Source organism: Tachysurus vachellii, chromosome 7 (genome assembly GCF_030014155.1).
Source record: "Tachysurus vachellii isolate PV-2020 chromosome 7, HZAU_Pvac_v1, whole genome shotgun sequence".
Taxonomy (NCBI): domain Eukaryota; kingdom Metazoa; phylum Chordata; class Actinopteri; order Siluriformes; family Bagridae; genus Tachysurus; species Tachysurus vachellii.
The window spans coordinates 11,408,331-11,431,730 of NC_083466.1; the positions used below are offsets into that span (position 1 = coordinate 11,408,331).

At 37.8% G+C, this 23,400-nt stretch overlaps 1 protein-coding gene across 2 annotated transcripts; it reads right to left on the reverse strand.

The window, feature by feature from the left end:
• Positions 1-627: 627 nt before the first annotated feature.
• On the reverse strand, positions 628-11,035 carry c7h4orf54 (chromosome 7 C4orf54 homolog). 2 transcript variants are annotated; one of them, XM_060874297.1, is made up of 2 exons: positions 6,466-11,035; positions 628-4,255 (listed from the first exon to the last, which is right to left on the reverse strand). In XM_060874297.1, exon 1 carries the CDS (start codon positions 10,865-10,867, stop codon positions 6,485-6,487), a length of 4,383 nt encoding a protein of 1,460 aa, XP_060730280.1. In that variant the 5' UTR covers positions 10,868-11,035; the 3' UTR covers positions 628-4,255; positions 6,466-6,484. The 2 variants fall into 2 exon arrangements, with proteins under 2 accessions (XP_060730280.1, XP_060730281.1); XM_060874298.1 differs by having other exon boundaries at positions 628-4,259.
• Positions 11,036-23,400: the final 12,365 nt, after the last annotated feature.

Genomic DNA, 23,400 nt, shown 5'->3' on the forward strand with positions numbered 1-23,400 from the left:
TTATACATCTTTAAATTAAGGGTCACCAAACATGAAAGGGTTAAGTGAATAAACTGAGATTAAGTTGCATGGAGCATATGAATACCAAAACATAAATAATTTGATTCAAGATATATTTCTACAGATATCTGAGGTTTGATGCAGGAGTGTCAAGTCCATTAATTATTCTTGTCTGCTATTGATACTCTGGATCACCGCCTGGACTTGAGTGGCACAGGCAGATGGTGAGATGAACAGCATTCTGTGCATTCTCAATTACAGAGCAGCCTGCAGAGTGAAAAGGCCACAGCTGAATATTCTACTACATTTGTTTGTTTTGGACACTGTATTGTTCCTCTCTTTGTTTTAGACTAGAAATGTCTGCCTATATGACACATGAATGGTAGGAAAGGTATGCTGATTTCAACTTTCATTTTCTGTTATCTTTGCATGATATTGAGGAGATGACTCATGATGAAAATATACACTATACATAAAATATACAGCAATACATGGGGCTGAGTAACAAACGTGTGTGTTTATTTCAAATTAGCACTTTATTACAAATTTGAATTCTGGCTCTCACATTTCTGCAGGCTTTAGTCTTCCTGAACACATGAGACCGTCTATCAGGAAATGAATGTTGGTTAAGGTCATACATTCTTGGGAAGGTGTAAAATACACTGTATGGCCAATAGTATGCGAACGCCTTCCCTAACATGTGCCATTAAGTTGTAAGCACACAATTGTCTAGAACATATTTGTAGGCTCTTCTTACAAGTTCCCTTCACTGGAAATGCACAAAGATCCCAATGATAAAATGGTTTACCAAAGTTTGTGTGTCCTGCACAGAGCCCCGACCTCATCCTCACTGAACATCTTTGGGATGAAAAGTCATCTAAAAAAAGTCATCATCTCTTCAAAAGTGACTAATCTTAATATTGCTCTTGTAGAATATATTGCTGCAATATTCCTGAATTGGAAATCCCCACAGCTATGCTCCAACATCTAGATGAAAGCTGTTTAGCAGGCACAGATGGGAATGATGGTCCACTGTCAACCGTCCACATACGTTTGGCTATAGAGTGTAGTTCATTACAATTTTTTTGTAGTTGCAGAATCACTTAATTAATGTGCAAAATAAATTGTAATTAATTTATTGACTGAGACAAATTTTGGAAAATTGCATTATTTTATTGAACAATTTACAGTATGTTCTTAAAAACAAGCAAATACTCCAAGGACAATTTAATATTTTTGCAACAATATAGACTTTTCTTGGAGCTTCCCTCCTTTTGCTTTCATTTCACTTGTAACACATTCATTATTGCCTTCTGATTACATTATTCATTAATCTATTTATCTGTTTCCCCACCTAACACGATTCCTCTTACCCTCTCAACATAACTTCACATTCAGTCTAACGTTCACTTGAAAAGAAATTGTGGCTCTAACTATTGATGAAAAACTCCCTATTGGATAGTGGTGTACTGAATTAGCAGCAGGTGCGTCATTTAAAAAATCTATTCTACGTGCTACTTTAAGGCTATTACTAAATTGAAACTAAAATAAAAGCTAAATTATAAACTAAATCCAAATATTCAGAGATATTTCAAACAAACGTTATTACAACACAGCGGACTGACCAGCAGCTCCGTGCAGATTTTAAAGAACTTTGTGTAATAATATGTGAATAAACTAGTTATAAATTTACTACAGCATCACAGGAAAGCAGATGGCCCAAGTATTTAATAAATACAAATTCTAAATTGGAATTTTGTTACCTGATAATTTAATCTATATTATATTACTAAAAGTAGCCTCACTAACAGTTGGGATTTTTGGGTCAGTACACTTTTTATGTATGAATATATGAATATTAAACTGTACCTCTTAATATTAATCACAGTGCATAAAATCATGGTAGGGTTGAAGAGTTTCAGTTAATGTTCTCAATAAACATCAGAATGAGAGGAATGTGATCTCAATAACGTCATGGCTAGGTTTTTGGTGCCAGAGGAGCTCGAACCAGCCCATTTGGTAAGAATAACTATGCCACAGTCACTCACAAGTTACTGAGCTCAATATGATTTTTTCCTCATTATGTTGTTTGATGTGAACATTGACTGAGTCTCTTGACCTGTATCTGTATGGTTTTATGCATTGGGCTGCTGCTACATATTTAGCTGAATGGATATTTGCATGAATGTGCAGGTGTACAGGTGCTCCTAATAAAGTGCCATTCAGTGTATTTGCTAATGTTGCTGATTTCTGTATTTGTCTATTTCTAATAGGGTCAGTTGAAAAACAAAATTCAATTTTCAAATATTTAAAATACTAACAAAAATGTAGTCGAGAGAAAACCGTACATATCTCCCTGTGAATTCTGGCATTTAGCAGGTTAGATAATAAACAATAAACTACCCTATGTCTCATTTCCTCATTAAAACCTATTTTATTGTTGTGCTTTTATCACCCTTTCCAGAGAGGCTGAGGCTAAAATGCTCAAGTTCACATAATTACCTACACTTACACAAACCACTTAATTGCATTGGCACAGTGATTAAGATCTATAGAGGAGGGATGTCCCCTAAAACATCTCATTCTCCACCATATAAATCAACACAAACCTCTGTATGTGTTTTGTGATGGAGCTCGCAGTACACTGAGCACCAGAACACAACATAACATACAGTGCCACATGGTACTGTAATCCAAAGGTCACTAAAAACTTACTAAAAACTCACTAAAAGCACCACTTAGAAAAGAGGAATAAAAGCCAAGCCATAAAACAGTTTAAGTCAAAGAATATGAGATATAAGGGGCAATTATTTTCCTTCCATTGTTTTTCCAGTCAACGTGTTCACAATACTGTGAGCTGTGAGCTGCCAGCTCATGACCCCAGTAATAATAACAATCTAATCACATAACATATAATATAAACATGTTTATACAACACTTAGTTTCAGTCCACTAATTTGATTGGTCGAACTGTGTTCCAAGACCAAGTGCCTTTATTTTTTTTCACTGTGTGTATCTTTCTGCCTGCTTATGTTTGCCATGTAAAATTCCAACACCAACTACAACAGCACTGGTAACAATCGTCAACAGACATGACATAAGTGCTTTTCAGAAATATAACTTTCAAATATGACAACCATTATAAAGAAAGGAAGATGGTGCCTGGTGCGCTATAGAGTTAGTGTGGCTTCTTCAGGATCGCTTTCTGTTAAGGGGCGAAAATCACCATTTGGTCAATATTGTGTACGAAATCTTTATGTCACTAATACTCAATATTAATTTCTTGTTTATAGAGCTGTTATAAAAGCAATATTACACTTACATTTGTTTATAATCGGTTATACTGAGTATTGGGGCTCATTCTGTGGGCTTGTGCCTGCATCGAATCACAGCCAAAAAAAAAAAAAATTCATTATAAACACATCCAAAGAAACATATTAAAGAAAACATACGAATTGTCAGCATTTACCTTTTTGTTTTCACAAGGTATGTAATTAATGACTGTTCATTTAAATATTCTTATTACATTTTATGTGACATGTGCAATATTTTTTTCATTCATGGATTTATCAGGAAGACCTGCACATCAGCCAGTTACGATTAATTATTTAACTATTCAAAAATTTGTAACAGCATCTTGCTTGAAGTAATGATCTAATGATTATTACTTCAAAACTACAACTCATTTATAAAACTACTACAAATGACACAGTTCAAAACCTCATATTGTCCTTTTACATATCCCACATACGTACTTGATTCTTACCATTAATTACCCGCAGTAAGCAATTACGATTTTTTGTGGTTCTTTTTATTGAAGCACTGTTATGCTTTATGAATTACTCTTAAACAGGGAAAAGTTTTTATATTAGACTAGTTTATATTAAATTGGTCATAAAGAAGAAAGGCCTTTCTATGTGATGCCGTAATCCTTATGACTTGACAATATTTATTATGTGACCCAATTCATTAGTTTTGCTTTAGCCTGAGATGATATAGCATTAAACCATCACTCTCATTTACATAAGCATATTTAACAGGTTTCTCAAAGGTGCAAAAGAGCTATACAGAGAAAAGGACATTGCATTGTTGCACTGCAAACAGGAGAGGAAAAAAGAATTACATTACATGATGAAGCAAGTGGTGAAAGATAGTGGTAGGGGTCTTCCTGTTAAAGGAAGCTATAGACAAACAATAAAATAAAATAGAGACATCAGATCTTGGAAGTGCTGACTGGATGTATTATAGGCAGCTCCTGTCTGAAACAAAATACAATATTAGATAGTGTGAAATATGACTTCATTCAATCCAGTCCATGCAGACGTTGTAATATATACCACAGACATGTAATATATATCACAGTAATCCATATAACACCTTGTGATTTAGTTGGTGCCAATGTTTAAACTAAACTTGAAACTTAAACTGGAAATCATAGTCTAGCAATCCATTTCTCACGATTAGCTCGGGTGATTATAGGACATTTAACATTTCAACTCTTATCACTTTACAGTTTCAAGTGACTGGATGTTTTTTTAAATCTAATTTCCCTGAGGCAGATGTGTTGTCTGGCCTGCCTTTCGGTTCTTTCCCTTTAGCATAAGGGTATCCTATAAAAAGTCTGTCCCCTCTTTCCCCCCTCCCAACCTTGATATCCTGTAGCAGCTGGTCCAGCTCTGTATCAGCATAAATTCTGACCTTTCACTGTCTATGCATACCACAACACTGTATAAAAACGATGGGTGTTTTAATATTTGTTTAAAAGTTTGCTTCATTGCTGGTTTCTCTGGAAGGCTATATGCACAAAAAATAATCATTTAAGCAGTTTTATTAATTTGCTCCTGACCTGCAAACACTATGTCAGTAAATAGGCAATAATCATCTTGGACCCACACTGCTGTTCCAAATAGTGGAGTAATGCAGTAATGTTAACAACCATGTTTTGATATTTGCTATGAACAGAGGTTAAAAGACAGCCTCAAAATAACAAGGGCTACATAAGCCATGGTTGAGTTACTCCACTATGAATAGGCACCTATTACAATTTGCAGCAGTGAATATAAACAGGCGCATAAGCATGGCACACTGTCCCAAACAATTTAACTTGAAAAAAGACTATATAATTATTCCATTATTATTAAATCTTAACATCATGGTTAACCAATCAATATTGTTTACAATGATTTTCTAGAATGATACTTTCATAAAAATGATTTGGAGAACCTGTAAAAAAAAACTGTATCTTTTCTCATAAATAAGGTGATACCCTCAAGGATTCACCTTTACATTTAAGTAGACATATATGACCTAAAATGTTACACTAGATCCACGTTTCAAATTTGAAGATACCAAAGTTACAAAAGATAATGGTATCACACCAAACCCAGGAAAATGATTAGTTTTGTACCCTATTTATTCTGAGAGTGCATCATTTATAACCACTCCATAGCTTTTTAAATTTTATTCTCTTACTGTAAACAGTGAGCTTTAAGAGTCAGTCCATTAAAGTGTCGATTTAAATTGAAATCGATATTTATAGTGTGGTATAACATTTTATGGAAAGTTTGTATCACAACACATTCACATTTCTGTGAAGAACAATCCCAGTGATTGCGCTCTGAACCTATTGGCCAAATTCTGTTTGTCTAAGTATTGTATATATTCCATTAACTCCCATGACATGTTTGTGGGTCAAGAATGGATTCATCTCTCTCTCTGTTAAGTCTATATATCTTTATACCTTTTATGTTCAGCTTCAGTGTAGTTTCTGTGGACAAATTGTAACATATTATTCAATTCAATGCTGATATTAATATTTAGCTTAGAATTATATTCAAACACCTTGTAGTGAAAAAATCATCAATACACTTGCCTTCGTATTTTTACAACGCAAAACACAAAACTGATCAGTGTTTTAATCAGTTATATTTTCCTTGTTAGTTGGCTCAGGCTTCAGAAGCTCAATTGGTCATGAAGCCATAAGGTTTATGTTCTATAAGGATCTCATATGAACTTATGGCAAGTAATATTTTAAAGTGCATTACAATATTTTTTTTTCCTTTAGATCAGGCAGAAAAATACAGGTGCATGTGTTTCATCAGATTTTTGAAAGTTAATACTGAATTATGTTTTTAACACTGGGACCATGTAATGACTAGTGAATGTAATTATTTACTTATTTCATTACAACTCACATACGTTGGTTTGGCCATCAGAATTGGGAAAAACAAAACTCTACCATACTCTTCAGTTTAGAAATGTTAAATATATTTTTCGTTTTCAGTTTTAGATCTCTCAATCTGCCATATTGAATGGTTATTGTATATAGTGAAGTGGGCACAAAGTAACACGGTTTTACACTCAGCACAAAGCAGAGGCCTTATACAAAGGAATAAAAAAACTCCTCAAAGAAAGTGCTAATGTAATACTATCTTACAGAAGATTAAATGTAATAATAACACTTACGTTGTAAGCATTCAGGCAGTCATCTGTGCTCCACCACAAAACTCATGGTGGTTCCATCAAAGGAGGGAGGTGCGATGATCCTGGGCCCCTGCTGGGAGGTGATGCTAATGACAGGTATCTTGCTGGTGGCCACCCTGCCAGTGGGTACATGATGAGCACCTGGAGTTAACTGCAGAGATTTCCCAGAAGGCATATAATAAGGACTTTCCATGTATGCCTCATCTCCCTGCTGCCCTGCATGGGATTTGTCTCCTGCTTCCTCCTCTGATTGTACAGAAAGCTGAGGCTGAATGGTCCGGGCAGGAATCACAGTGGAGGCCATGTATCCTGGGTAGAACATGTAGGTATGACCATAACCTCCAGGGCTAAGGGCAAGTGGGGAAACAGGCACAGGTACAGGGGTCATGGGAGGAGGTTGTGGCATTGGGACATCAACATACTGCCCTGTTTCTGGGTCATAAAGTCGTCTTGTGGCTGGTTGGACAGGAGTGTCAACCAAATAGTAGTTTCCAGTAGTGGGATCTAGGAGCATTTTTTTCTGTGTAGACTGAAAGTGGTCTGTGGGCACGGGAGATGGCTGCACTGTAGGAGAAAAACAAATTACCTGTGGCTGTGCTGCGTGCATCGTAATGGGCAGAGGGTGATGGTAGATCGTAGCAGTAGGGGTATCTGGGGAACGTGTCTCCATAACGGTACTTGAGTGTTTGTGGGGCTGATAACTGTCTCCTTGGCTTTTGGTGTTGCTACTGTGTTCCCTGTGAGACTGTTGGGCATTGGTAGCATACGGTTTTACAGGTATAGTTATGTAATTCTCAGAATCAACTGAAGACCTGAACTGAACTGGCACAAATCCTGCCTTATTGGATTTGCTTGCATTGCTACTTAGTTTTTCTCTCTTCTCTGTGACAGGCTGTGACTGGCTAATATTTAAAGACACTGGTTGCTTTGGTGACTTAAGGTTCTTCACAGCTATAGAACTAATAGATGCTGCAGATGAGCCATGCACCTGTGGGGCTTTTACTGAACTTGTTGTGACAGGGACAAAAGATTTCTGACTGTGGCTTAGGCTAGAAATGTTCTTATTAGGAGTTCCATCAAGGTGCATCAGAGTTTTGGTGTCCTTTTGTTTGTCATTGATAACGGGTGTCTGTGAAATTTTAAACGGTTCCTTTTCTTCTTTTCGTGTTGATTGCTGTCCAGCTGTTACCAGTTTATCTGGGTTTGAGACTGAGTCTTCCCTCATTGTGACAGATAAAGAACTAGTGTTCCCCTGGTCTTGCTCATTACATCCGTGATGCTCAGTACTCAGGAATGAAAGCACATGGCTGTCAGTTATTGGTTGTGGCTTAGATTTTCTCTTCCACTCATTTTTGTCAAATACATAAAGCTGTTCCATTGTCTTAACAGCAGCCTGAAGCTTCTCCAGAGCAATTATCTTGGGATCAGCCTTTTTCTCACCTGTGTCACACATTGTCTCTTGCCTCCTTGTGCTGTTTTTTGTCTCAGTTCTTAATTCAGGGATTCCCTCCTGCTTTATGTTTGTTAACTGCACTTGATCAGTTGGGTTACCTGTTTGTTCAGACCCCGTTGTGATACCATCTACAGACTCCTGAGAATGTGTCCCTTCAGCCTCTTGGATATCATCAACCAGTTTATGATTCGAGGAATCTGAGATTCTTTCTGATTCCTTTGCAATGCTATTTGTATTCACTGAATGACACTTAATCACGATAGGGGGAAGACTTGTCGGATTCTGATATCCCTTCTGTGAGGAGGTTTTGTGCTCCATGTCCGCGCTGTTGTTGTCCATAGATACAAAGTGATACGAGCTCTTAACCAGCTTGCGCACGTCTCTAACTTGGTGTATTGGCGCTTGCAACTTTGTCTTGTCTCGAACGTCTCTAACTGTGAAGTGTGGGATTCTATCAGACGAGTCACTCTTCACTGCAGCAGCGAGCGCTTGATATTTGGGCTCATCGTTTGTTTTTGTCAACCCGCCTGAACTGCAGCCTGTACTGGGAGCAAGGAGTTTAGCGATGCTGAACGGGTCGCTCCGGTCGTCTCTTAGGCTCCGTAAACTTATTTTAATTTCCGGCGACTTCGACGTTCCTGGTTTTTGTGCGACGCCTGATACATACAGAGTATTCATACTTCTCACTTCACGGTTATTATTCGCAATCGGCTTAGTCTTCTCGAGCTCCCTCTCAGCGGACACGAGTTGGATGCTTGGCACAAATAAGCGCGACATTTTTGTAAGCTTGCTGTTCGTCGAGTCTGTTTGCTTGCTTTTGCGCTCAGTTTGAGCCTCTAGCTCTTCGTCCCTCCAGCTTCTAAAAGCGCTATTTTGGCTCCGAATCAGTGCGCCTCTGGACGCGTCCGAAGCTCCTTTTATAGCGTCGAATGCCGCGCAGTTTTGCGACTCTAAATTGGTTTCTGATGCGAGAGCGATATGTTCTTCGAGGCGTTCGTTGTCCTTGGCGTCGCTGGACCCGCTGTCCACGAAGTCTCCAAGTTCATCCAGGCAAACGATACTGAAGTCGGATCCTGTCTCAGAGAGTTTGGAGCTTTGTCTGTGAAGTCCTGTGAGCGCAGTTTTGTCTCGGTGCGCTTCATGCTCGTGACTGCCCGGCTCGATGATCTCTCCCCGCTCCATCTTGCGCTCCTGCTCGAACTGCATTTTCTTCGAAATTACATTTTTTAGTATGCTCGAAGCAAATATGGATTTCTTGTGCACGTCCTCCATTGCTTCTTCTGAATTACACGGTGGATTGCTGTGCGCCTTTTGCCTAGGGTTTGTAACCTCATCTGCGGAACGTGATCCTCCCGTGGTTCGGGCTGATTTCACGCGCTGTTCGTTTGCAGGCGGACTCGCTTTAACATTGCAGCGAAAATTCAGCGTTTCACTGAGCCGTATTACACCACTCTGACCCTGTCCAATTGTGCCCATGAGCTCATTTCCTCTGGTTAACGATGCGTTTTTGGGGTTCACTAGATTGCCGTTCAGAGCAAATACCTCAACTGGGGGCGCTCTTCTACTGGTCAAAGTTAATCCCGTTATCCCATTACTCTCCCTCCTTTTTGCCAACGAAAAATTAGACGAGACATTTTGATGGGCCACTGCATTGTGACCGCCTCCTTTGGACACGTTCACTTTGCCATACTTTAGATCAACAAGTGCTGACCACCTGTTCAGCCCTTTGCTGCGCTCTGAAGCCGAGGACTCGCTGGAAGTGCTGAAATTGATGGCATCAAGATACGGATAGGCCAGACTTTTGAAAGCTCTGGCCGTGAGGTTGCGCACTTCCTTGTCGGCATCATCCAACTCGCTTACAGCGCTGGATGTGCCGCTGGAATACCCTGTGACATCTTTGCCTTTGAATTTGTTGCCAAAGTGCAAACGCCCGGGCAGAGCAATCAAACATTTTGCGCCATCGCATACGTTTACCCCCTTTGTGTCCTTTAAAACACAACGGCTCATGTCTTCAGTGTAAATGGCATAATGATGATGGCCTCCATCCTTTTCTTGGACGTTGCTAGGCTTGTTTATAGCTCTGGAAGTGGCTTTGATTGACAGGTGAATGTGGCCGGTGCGTTTGCTTTGGCACTCGGGCGCTTTCTCTTCTGAGGTGGCGCTCCTGTCGCCCGGATCACTTTCTGCTTGACTGCATGCCACTGCAGTGATCGTATGAGCCTCGTCCTCGATGTTTTCCACTTGTACTTCTTTCGGTTCATTGTTGTCGGCAGATGCGTAATCCACGAACGAATAGACCTGGTGGTCGTCATCGATATCCCAAGTGGACACTGTTTCCAAGTCACCGTCCACGTCGTGGTCAAGTTCGGAAAGCTGAATTTCGTGCGTAGTGATGTAGTGAGCTTCATCACCGGCCATTTCGTGCACGCAGTAATCCGCGATCACCGTACTCACTTCGTCGTCCGACTCGCTTTTCTCGCTGAAATACTCCATGCGCCGTAAATCACCATCGTCGAGTTCTTTGGTCTCTTTTTCCAAAATTTCCAGTGTTCTTTCCGATTCGCGCATTTCGAGCAACTCGGGACAGTCCATGAGGCTTTCATGACTAAGCTGTGGTCCTTCAGAAGAGCCAGCTGTTTTTGTTTCTGTTGCTCCTTTTGTTTTGCCATTCTCCCAGCATTCTAGATTAACACATTTACGCGTGAGTCTGGGCAGATGTTCCGCCGAAGGAAGCCGGACGCACTGGAGTGTGTCCTTCTGGCCGGTAAAACTTACTTGCACTGCTTTCGTCTCGCTCAGTTTCAGGTCTAGCAATTCGTTTAGATCTACATAATTCGAGTCCTTTGGAGCCGCCACGACGTGTAAAACTTTGCTGGACAGCGCGCAGTGTGTGTCCCCGTCGTAAATTAGTGCCTTCCCTAATGCTGCCATTACTTTGTGCTAAAGGACTTTCTTGATTAAAAGATTTTTGGTTTATGTGGGTAAATATTAAGAGACACTATTCCCCAGGAAACCCTACTGCTCGCCCCTGGTGCACAGTCCTAGCGGAGTTGTCACTATGCATAGATTTTTCTTCCCCACAGTTGTCAGCGTGGCGCTACAGACTCTCATTTCAGATGGTGACACGAGCAGAACAGACATTCCAGAGCCCAGCCTAAACTATACAAGTATGTTTTTACATTATGCTGGATATAATGTCATACACTAACTTAAAACCTTTATGTAAGCTGCCCTGGCGCTTCACTTCCATTACGTATTCTCTGCGCGCCCACCTGCCTTTAATACACATATCTACAAATATAGAGACGGTGACGAAATGTGAAAACAGCTATTTTAAACTACGATGTTGTGTTCGACGTGTTTGCTACATCCTGTGGACAAATCCGCATCCTCGACACAACAACAACAATATAATAATAATAATAATAATAATAATAATAATAATAATAATAACCAAAAAGTAAAACGCCTATAAAAAAAAAAACTGTAATCTGATGGAGAAATTAGTGACACTCTAAAGGGAGTGCATGGCAACATGTGAATATTTTTATTTAGTCAAACGTGCGTAGGATTTTTTTTAATGCATGTCTAGGAAACAGATCAGGATACCAAACTTGCGTGAATGCTTAAGTGATCTGCTGAAAATTATAAACTCAAACACAACTGAGCAATTGAGCGAATGTGTGTTACTTTTGTGAGATTAGTATAAATGTAAGTATACTGCACAGGCAAAAACACAATGGTTTCAAGTGAAACCCAACGATTTTTACCAGGAATTTCAGCACCACAAGCGTGAACAGCTCCTCAAACACATCTTATACCTAGAAATGTGCACAATTCCTTTGGTTCTTGACCTGTGAGTCTTATTATAGTCCTTGACGTTGTTGTTGTTAATAATAAATTATTTTTGAATGTGCACCAGAATAATGCAGCTGCAAATTTCTGTGACAGTTCATCTCCACTTCTCTTTGTTAAATTTAAAATCTTGCAACTGGATACATTTCATATACTGCTCAAATATGTTTACACATTTTATATATTAGTGAATATTGTTTAAGAAGTGAAAAATGCGAAGTGAAATTCTGGCTTCATGCAAATTGGTGCCTATGTCAAGCATACTTTTATTCATGTTATAAACTCTTGAACAGCAAAAAAAATTTAGGAGCTGTATATAATAAAGACCTTGGTCCTCAAAGCAATATAAATAAAGGCCAAGCATTTTAAAAGAGAATGTAGCCCAATTGTTCTTTTTGCCATCAGGTAAGCTTTGCAGTAGATTAGTGGGGTGCACAAAAGGCTGACAGTTCACAGTTTACATCCATTGCCACATTATTAACACTGCTCAATATTAAGCCAGTAATGTACAGTAACACAGTACGTCATCTTACATTACCAGTCACCATAAGTAGCAGCTGCTTTGTATTTACCATGGGATTAACAGTGTCACACAGACCTCTTCACTCAACCCTGGCTCTGTTTTATGAGAGAAATGATTTAGCTGTCTATCCCTTTATTGAAATATGAAAATATTAAATTGATCACATCAACAGAAAAATACAATACTTACAGAAAGATAGCCAACACATACACTAAATATCTGTCACTGCACTGTTCTAAAGCCTATATGTGTGTGTGTGTGTGTATATATATATATATATATATATATATAAAAAAATATATATATATATATATATATATATATATATATATATATATATACTGTATATATATATTTTAATCTTCATAACTACCAGGTTTTTAAGGTTCACTGTTTACTGGTTAACTGAGCGTATTACACAGTGCGTAATACAGTCTCTTTTTGTTTTAGCAAAGCAGTAGCTTAGCTACCGGATAATTGTATGTGACTGCTGTAACAGCGAAACAACAGGCCTGAGCAAACAGATGGTACTGTGAGTACTGTGGTACTGTAATTAGCAAGTAATATATTTACTGTAAAATGAGTTTAGGTTAAAGTTGGTTTAAAGTTTAGGTTCATAAACAATACTAGCCTGTGAAGTTTTGATTATTCCAGTTTGTTGTTATTGCTTTGTATATTGTATGTTAGGTTTGTATTTCAGAATTTGGAGCAGTTGGCCTACTGGAGACTTAAAATATGCAAGTGCTATTAGACTCTCATATCCCAACAGCAACAGCTGCAGATTTTTATAAATGTGAGATGCCCACTGGCAAGATTTGCTGGGTCTGAATTTTGGCTTGTATCCCCTTGTAATACCATAGAAATTCTACACTAGTGTTGGTATAATGCCATTTCTCAATTAGACTTAGACTAGTTATTTTTCCTTACAATTTCCCAACTGTTGTTTTTTCTCTCTGCATAATTATTGTTGTTGTTATTCTTTATTTTGCTTCCACATTTTAGGTTATTCATTTAAAGCATATTATTCAATACTTAACATGAATGATTCACTAACTATATTACAACCAATAGGAAATGTACAGTATGTTGTTTGTTAGCTATCATGATATTTTAAATACTGTAGATAACCGAAATGACTTGGTTGTTTCTTGGTGGTATTCGGGATTAGGGTTAATTGTGCCACTGCTATACTCATTGCTAATTGTAGCAGTTTTCAAATTGTGTAAGCTCTTGTTATTTCATTTTGTAATTTGAATTAGAATTTGTAATTTATTCCGGTTGTGTAATTTCATGTTTTTTCTTGGTGCATTCAAAAATGGTTGCTTCAGTAAGCACAATTCTATTCTTGAGTTCAATTTTAGGTGTATATTTAGCAATAAAAGAGTTAAAATTTATTAATTTATTCATTCATTCATTCATTTCTTCACCTGGTTAGGGTCACAGTGAATTAGCAACACTAGGTGCAAGATGGAAATACAAGAGTGTATCTAAAAATACATTTGCTGTTCTTACAGTAACATTGCTTCTAATAATTCATCATATACAATACTTTTTTGCACTTTTTTTATGAAATTGTGTACAGTGCGCTAACACAAATCCCCTGCTGCCTGTAAGTCACTGTAAATTTACACTGTTGTTTTTTACAATGTGTTAAAATCACCTAGTAAACCTGTCACCTGGTGAGCAGAGACATCTCTATAACATTTGCTGCACATTCACATTCTTCTTGATTGGTATTCAGCTTACTGAACATTTCCACTTTTCATTTAATTTTAATTTCTTTTACTTTATTCATTGGTTTATATTGATTATATTGACATCCTTTTATACCACCTACATTTTCTACAATATACTCATAAGGATATGAGACTTTCTTTACCATTTTCCTAAACATTAGCTGTTGGACTGAGATTGAGCCATGACAGGGGCTTTCCAGGCCTGAAAGGTGAGCCGAGCTCTGGTGTCAGTGAGGGGAGCTTAGCACAGGCGGACTGTCTGTGTGGATTCAGTTCAACCAAGTTCAAGCCAAGTGAGTTCAGATAATTCATTCACAGCATGTTTGGAGCTCTAAATCAGGTCATGTAAATGTAACGAATTTGATTGTTTGAATAACATTAAAAAACATTATTTCATATTGCCGTGTTATGTGTAGTCTTGAGACACAATACATTTAATTACATATGAAACACAAAAACATTTTTTGGAAAGGAGCTTTGACAGTTAGTATCAAATCATACCCACAATGTGCTCTATCTAATTTCTAACAATTTTGCTTTTCAATATCAACAGCAAAATTTTGACATCACTAACCAGATATGCTCTCTAAACAAGCTTAGTATTGCCAAAAAAAGAGACACTCGAGGGCTCTTTAATGGAACTTGTTCTCACAGTGTCATGATGGGGCCAAAATCCTGACTAATAGACCCATTAATCAGAGAGAATCTACCCTGGCAATATGTCAAGGCCGGAATGTACCAATAATTTGAGGAACTTAATTAAAACTGTTTTCGCAGAATCACAGCTCATGGTATACTGCATCTATATTAAGTGCATAGCTTTTTCTCCACCTGACATGCGTCATGTGTCTGGTATTTGATGGTAAAACAGAAATACAAGACAGGCAAGTAGTGTCAAGTTTAATAGCTGTATAGCAACTGTTAGACATAGTGTCTACTGTATCAGGAAGGCTTTGCAACAAATTTATAACACTATTAGGTTTATACGGTTAACAAGATTGTTAACAACAGTGATGCGGCCTATAAAATCACATGTTTAAGCATCATTACATTAATTCAGAAATGGATTGTGAAGTGAAATGATAATCTATGAAGACGTGATACATCACATGTAAAATTGACAATTAAAATTTCATGTTTTCACATGTTTTTTATGTTTCACTTGAAACAGTTAAAGTGTAAAAGTTTGTTGGTTCTTTTCATGAAATGAAGGTCTAACTCAGGGAGCACTACGTTTTCTGGGCCTCTCCGTTCAGTCATGGCTCAGGGTGCTCAGGGTAACTGGCATGGAACTCATGGCCTAGGTTAAGGAAGTCATGTGCAACACTGTTCCTAGAACCCAACCCATCCTACTGAAGGAGGCACTCTAACAGTCAATTGCTGAGTTTTGATTTTACTAGGTATGCAGTCTGTGGATGGGCAGGAGGGATGGCAGGCAGGATGTTAGTGGCAAAGGATCCTTGGATGACTGGTTTCAGCCAGGAGATGTGGATAAAGAGACTATGCAGCAATCACACAAAGTGAACTATGCATGTCTGAAGAGGAGATCAGTTGTGTTATAGGTGGCAGGAAGACCAGGCAGTGGGATGAGAAGCAGTGGCTTTGAGAGCTCATTGTCGATGATGGTGGTGTGCCCACAGAATTTCAGCAAGTCAGTGATGAAACTGACCATGATTTTGGACCAGGGTCACTGTGTTGTGTGCACCAGCAGGAGCTTGAATTGGAAACATTCAATTCAATTTCAGTTCAATTCAATTCAATTCAAGTTCATTTGTATAGCGCTTTTTACAATTGACATTGTCTCAAAGCAGCTTTACAGAACATAAACATAGAACAAAAGGTTAATATAAAGAATAATATAAAGATTAATAGAATACAAAATTCAAGATTAATATTAGATATATTTAAATGTGTATGTATTTATCCCCAATGAGCAAGTCTGAGGTAACTCAGGCAGCAGTGACAAGGAAAAACTCCCTTAGATGGTAAAGGAAGAAACCTTGAGAGGAACCAGACTCAATGGGGAACCCATCCTCATATGGTTGACACTGGAGGGTGTGATTATAAATATACAGTCTGACAAATGTTGTATTGATGCAAATGTTCACATGAAACATGCTGTTCGGGAAGAGACTGCATTTAGTACACCTACATGTCTGTTTGGTCCGCCGTATTTGTCCACAGAGGATGGTAGGTTTTTTGTGTACCTGGGCAGCCCATTTCCAATGAGCTTTGTTCCCAAGTTTGGCCCATAGCTTAGCCGAAACAAACAGTTATTTTCAGGTGGCATGAACAGAAAATTTTGTTACTGAGGTATGCAAGTGATAACCTGGTCTATTTCCCAAGCCTCGTCAGCCATAAAGCAGGAGGCAAGAAGGAGCTCCACACTGTCTTCTCCTAGACTGATGCACATGTAAAATAAAGAGTCCACTTTGGTGTTCTTGGAGGCAGGCTTAAAGAAAAAGGTGAACTGAAACCATAAAAAGAGTAGACACTAACAGTCTGAATAAGGTGCTGAATAAGGGTTAAGGTGCAGTCCTAATGCATTTAATGTTTTTTTGATCTGTTTGATCTGTTTTTTTGAACAGTTTAGTGCCTACCTCCAGCCAGTGGCACCTGATTCTATTTGAATTCTCAGATAGATAACTTCCTAGAGAAGAAAGGGTATGTAGCTTGGGCTTGTCCCTGAGATATGATGGCTCCAAATTTTGTCTCAGAAGCATCTACCTTAATGACAAAGGCCCTCGATGGATTGCGGATTAGGGAATTTTTTTGCAAATGGAACTCACACTACTTACCCTTGATGTATAACTGGTGCTACATAATGGGTTAGAGAAGCGAATGTTGTTTCACACACCCATAAAACATGGCTTTAAAGGCTTGGTTGCTCCATCAGCTGCTGGGTGTGTTTTCTTCAGTGTTGTCATAAGAGCCTGGATCACCTCAGTCAAAACATCCCAATCAAAACATCCAAATAGTGATAATAGCAAAGAGCAGGCTTGTTAATGTTAGATGCAAAAGACAAACTGAGCGTTACTTTGCAAATCGTCTAAAAAGATCTAAGAATCCTTTTTATATCATGCACGCATATGTGTGATTGAGAAGGGAGAAGCTGTTTGATGACTGGGAAGATGTTTGATGATTGGGAATGGGATCAGGTGACTTGAGAACTTGATCAGGTGACTAACTATTTAGAGTCAGTATTTCGTTACACCCTGGATATTGTAGCTCCACTTAAAAGAAAAGTAATTAAAGAAAAAATCTAGAACTAGGAATAAAAACACTGTTGAAAAGCACACACCATCTATTTGTAGCAGTAATGACTTCATGAATTATTTCAGTGGAACAATTGATAACATCAGGCAGAAAATTCAGACCATAATTTAATACCAAACAATTTGATTTAGAATGCTGTAGATAATATTTCTGTTCCAGATCAGAACTTAGACTGTTTTACTCCCCTTTGATAGTGCGACTTAATTTCACTGATTTCTTCTTCAATATGATGAACCTGCATACTGGATCCCTTACGCACATGTTTCCTTAGACAGATAGTACCAGTAGCTTCCCAATTCATTCTAAAGATAATAAATTCTTCCCTTAGCACTGACTATGTGCCGAAATCTTTTAAGCTAGCGGTTATCAAAAAACCTGACACTTCGACCAAAGCCAGCTGTCTAATTACAGGCTAATATCAAACCTCCCCTTTATCTACAATATCCAAAAAAAGATTGAAGCACAGCAATTATTCTCATACCTACATAGGAATAACATTCAAGAAATTTATCACATTTATCATTAAAGTTGTACTGTAAATGACCTGTTACTGCCTCTGATCAGGGTTGTGTCTCTTTGCTGAAACATGGCATTAGCTTTCACTGTTATGCTGATGAAACGCAGCTATATGTTTCAGATAAGTCAGATATGAGTCACCAGCTTAATAAGACTGAAGATTGTGTGAAGGACATCAGACAGTGGATGCTTACTAACTTCCTCCTGCTTAACTCTGACAAGACAGAAGTGCTTTTACTAGAACCACAGTAAGCATGTACAGTAAGTAAGTACATGACGTCACTACATAATGCAGAAACAGTAGTTCATGCATTTGTTACCACTAGGTTGGATTATTGTAATGCTTTACTGTCTGGATGTTCCAGTAGGAGCATAAACAAGCTCCAGTTAGTCCAGAACGCAACAGGTAGAGTCTTAACTAGAACCAGAAGATATGAACACATCACCCCATCTTATCCACACTGCATTGGCTCCCAGTCAAATTTCGCATTGATTCTAAAATACTATTACTAACCTATAAAGCACTTAATGGACTCTCGCTACAGTACCTGGTTGATCTTTTGTTTTTTTTTATGATCCGTCACACCTACATCGATCAAAAGGTACAAAAGGCTACTGCAGGGGGCAGATCTTTTTCTCACAGAGCCCCACAGTTATGGAACAGCCTTCCAATTTGTGTTTGGGACTCAGACACAGTCTCAGTGTTTAGGTCCAGGCTAAAAACACATTTGTTTAGTCTAGTTTTTTATGAATAGATTTTCTTAGGTAAAGGAGCACAACTGGAGGGTTTATGGGCTAGAGTGTTTTGGCGACTTTGGCAGGAAGGAATTAGAGTTGGGTCTGTGGTGAACTCAGTTTTATAACACAATTATAAACGGAGTTTAGAAAGGACAGTATTTACATTTACATTATTTAAAGTCCAGTGTCACCCAAATCAGGATGGGTTCCCTTCTGAGTCTGGTTCCTCTCAAGGTTTTTTCCTCATATCACCTCAGGGAGTTTTTCCTTGCCACCATCGCCTCCGGCTTGCTCATTACGGACAGGGATAGATGTAAGATATATAGTAAATGAATTTTAACTAACTTTATTTATTTATTTATTTATTTATTTATTTATTTATTTATTTATTTATTTATTTATTTATTTATTTATTATTTTTCTGTTTCTGTACTATGTATTCTGTAGAGCTGCTTTGAGACAATTGTTAAAAGTTCTATAAAAAAAACAGTTGAATTGAATTTAATTGAATAGTGAGAGTGGATTCTGGGGAGCGTAGTCCAGAGTTTCCATGTTTGTAGGTGGCAGTGAGTTCATGGTCTCCTAACAGCTGACCTGACAGCTCTTGCTGTTCTCACAATGGGTCTGCAAAGTTCGGCCTTTGAGAAGACCAGACTATGTCTGTAATAATAGCTAAATAGGTGTGTGCTTCTGTCTGAACAGAGGATATAGTGAACTGTCATCAAAATAGGCAGAAATGCCAGGCATGTCACTGTCATCCATTGTGAAGTTACAGTATTAACCCTTTACAGGGCATTTTGAATGGAACACACCCATGGCAGCCTTTCTTTTCCAACATTTACTTCCAGCATTTTCTTTAATGGGACACAGTGTCTCACATATAAACACACTTAATCATATTAAATTGGAACCAATATAAATAAAACGGCTGCAAGGAGTTTATCAGCACCTCTAGTAGATTGTGCATTTGTATTCATTTGGTTATGCAAATGGGAGCAAACAGCAACTTCTAAATCAAGCTGGTTGCAGCATGGGGAAGGTTGCACTCCTTGGTCCATAAATCACCCACTTTAGCTTTTTTTGGCTGTTCTTGTCATTTTTGTTGCTTGATTATTTGCATGTCCGTGCAAAGCCTAATAGAAAATCTGATTCAGAGTCATTTCTTATATTTTTGAATATACTTCTGAAAGACAATCACCACTGTTACTCTGTCACACTAAATTATTAGCTCATCTCATTTATTTATCTTAATACTAGTTTAAAAACAAACTCTGCTTAATTCTTCTGTGTCTAATTCATTATATAATATTATGTGAAACAATGTAATGATCCCTTGGCTTTCTATGAATGAAGAACTCTTTTTCTGAATTTGCCCAATGCTGCAACCTGCCATGGATATTTAGTAAGTAAGTAAGTTTATTTCTAAAGCACACTTAATTTCAGCTCTAGCTGACCAAAGTGCTGTACAGAATATATATATATATATATATATATATATATATATATATATATATATATATATATATATATATATTGATTGTTATATATATATTCTGTACAGCACTTTGGTCAGCTAGAGCAAATATATATATATATTTGTACTTGTATTGTTCAGGAAAAAGACTCAATCAGCAGATTCTTGTGCTTAAGTTCGCTATTATTTTTCAACTCCATATTGTTTATTACTGCCTTCTGAATCAGAACTGACTTCTGATTTATAGAACTGAGAGATAAAGGTCGACTTGGCCACTAGAGGGTAGACAAGTACCAATAGGTGTAAGAAACCTTACTTGTCAGCTAATGCCAACCAAAATGACTAAGCATCTTACAAATAGAAGACAAAAGGAAGTGTGGCTCTTGTATAGCACCATATTAAAACCTCTAAGCCTGATATTAAATGAAATTTGGAATTAAAATGAAAAATGATACATATGTTTGTATTTGTTAGAATAAAATCTAATTTGCCTTCAAATTGTTTTGTCTTCTGCCTCATAGGCTGATCTGTCAGGTATAAATGTACAGAATTCTCATACCCCCCACCCCCACCCCACCCCACCCCAGGATCACCTGCTTTTGAGAACTTCCACAGAGCCGTCTTCTGAATGGTCTTATTTTACACTGAGCTCTTTGAGGATTCTCTGAACTCCATCTGCACAGCCACCCAAGTAGACAAAACAGCTGTGTGTGCTGTGTTAACAAGAATCAGCGGAATTCACAGGGGGAAAACAGGCAAATCTCCTGGCTGACCTGTTCTCTCTGTGTGAGTGATGAGGGACAGATTGCCTCAGCACAGGTTGAGACAGTACTGGCACTGAATGAGTTGTCAGACCAGGTGTAGAGGACAGAGTCTGCAGGTCTTAGCTTGTTGACTTGTAATTTTAATGGTCTTCTTTCCAAGCTACCGGTTCTCTGTTCATGTGGCAGATGCCTTTATCAGGAAGTAATGCAGGAAAAAAAATACTCATTTGTAGCTCAACTATGCCCACCCTGAACCATCTTTAAAATTAAAATGCAACATTTGGTGGTGTCCAAAAATTATTTTACAGTAATATTTTTCAGACCTATAATCAGATAAAGGTTGGTTGTGGAGTCAGTGGGAATTGGCAATTGCTTCAGAGACTGATTTGTTTACTCTCTCCAGCCCTCCCAAGACCTTTTCTGTACACACTGCTCCAAAGTTTCATTCTAATACCACTGTTAGTGTCATTGTTTGTTTAATCTTGTAGGTTACTAACTATTAGTATAGTATTGCAAATAGTATCTCATTCTGGAAACTTGAGTTTAGTATTTGCTGTATCCAATACTTTGGCATTTATAAGAATTTCTTCTTAATACCTGGTTAAATATTTCTGGAAAATGGCAAATGAGAATTTGCTTTTGTTTTTTTCTTTTGTTTTTAGGAGCTAGCAGCAAAACCTGACCATTTCATTTCTTCTCATATCATTATAACCTCTCTAGCAGTGTCTCCCTGTAATGTCAGCATGGCAAACAATCATCAAGTCAACCTTAAGACAAATAACAAAAATACAGAACTAACCAGCATATTAGAACCAGACTCACTAAGCACATCACAAATAGTTATACTGTATATATTCATATAATATTCTAAAATGATATTCAAAATATTTATATTATATAAGTATGAGTATGCAATGTTTTATACTCAAAGATGCTTCAAAAGTCTGTGATCAGCACTTTGCCCTCCCTGAAGCACTTCCCATATGTACTTGCTACCAGTGCTGCCAAGCTGTCACACAAACACATGTAGCAGCCAGATCCACCTACATGAGAGCCATTATAGTTAGAGCCCTATATAACTCAAGAAAATGTCAAAGTCACAATTCACACACACACACACACACACACACGCACACACACACACACACACACACACACACACACACAAGTGATGAAATATTGGCACAGTGTGACAAGTGACATTTCCCGCAATGTGACTCAGCACTCTGTTGAGCTTAGAGCACTTAGAGAAAAGGAGGAGAAGGCAGATCAGTGAGCAGCAGGATCAAACGGCTGTCCAGTGAGCGGTGAGATCCGAACCAGTTTGGAATATAGTTATATTCAGACTGTTTAATTATTTTTTTTTAATCAAAAAGCCTTGTTTTTAAAAAAAATTTGTTTTTTTAAATCAAAAAGCTTTCTCAAATGCTGCTAAGCACCATAAATGCCAGCTTTCAAGCAAAATATACTCTGTAAAAAATAAATACCATTTTACATTTAGTAATTTATCAAATTCTAAACAGCTGAAAACATGCAAACAGCTGAAGATGCATTGATATAAAGCACTTGTTGAATCCTCAAGGATGCATAGCTGGGAACACAAAAGACAAATTCTGGTTTGTACAAGTGTTGGAGTAAACTAAATGGTACCTACCTAAATGGTACCTTCAATTTCAAACTTAAATACATAAACACTACAAAAGACTACCAAGAAATATAAGACACCATTTTAAACATAAGAATATAAAACCCAAGAGGTATTACAAAAAGCAAATGTTCTTTTTTCTAAATGTGTCGACTCAAAAGTTATATACTCTGAAAGCTGAAAAATACACATGGATTTAAACTGGAAGCTTTTATGTAATGGTAATACATAAAACCTCACTTACAGGATTTTTCCTGAAATTTCCTGTCCTGTTATAATTCCTATCACTTACAGTATCCTTGACTGAGTGAAATGGAGCCTGGAGACTAGCTCAGGGAACAAGAGGTGAGGTGCCAACTCATCACAGGATGCACACACACACACACACACACACACACACACACACACACACACACACACACACACACACACTATAAATAATTAAAAAATGCCAATCAGCTTATCACACATGTCTTTGGAAGGGGAAAGAAACTAGGGTACCCAGATATAACCAAAACACAGGGAGAACATGCAAACTCCACACACAGGCAGAGGTGAGATTGAATCCCTAACCACAGGCAAGGCAAACATGCTAAACACTAAGCCACTACATCCCTCAGCATTGTTATTCTTGTTAATAATAATAATAATGTTGTTAATAATACTAATAATGAAGGTGAATGAATGAGCAACAATCAAGTTTGAAACCATGATTTACTTGATTTACGATGTTAATGTAAGACGTTAAAATGTATCTGTATTTTTTTTTACGGTGTCAGCTCTCCACAGGTTTGCTCATTTATTTTTAAAAAGCAGTTTGCACTGTACATAAACAAGCTGACTCATGACTTGCCTTAATATAACATTATATTGATCTTCTGTGCACTTTCAAAAAAAAAAAGAAAAAGATCTGAATAGCCCGTTTCTATAGTGATCG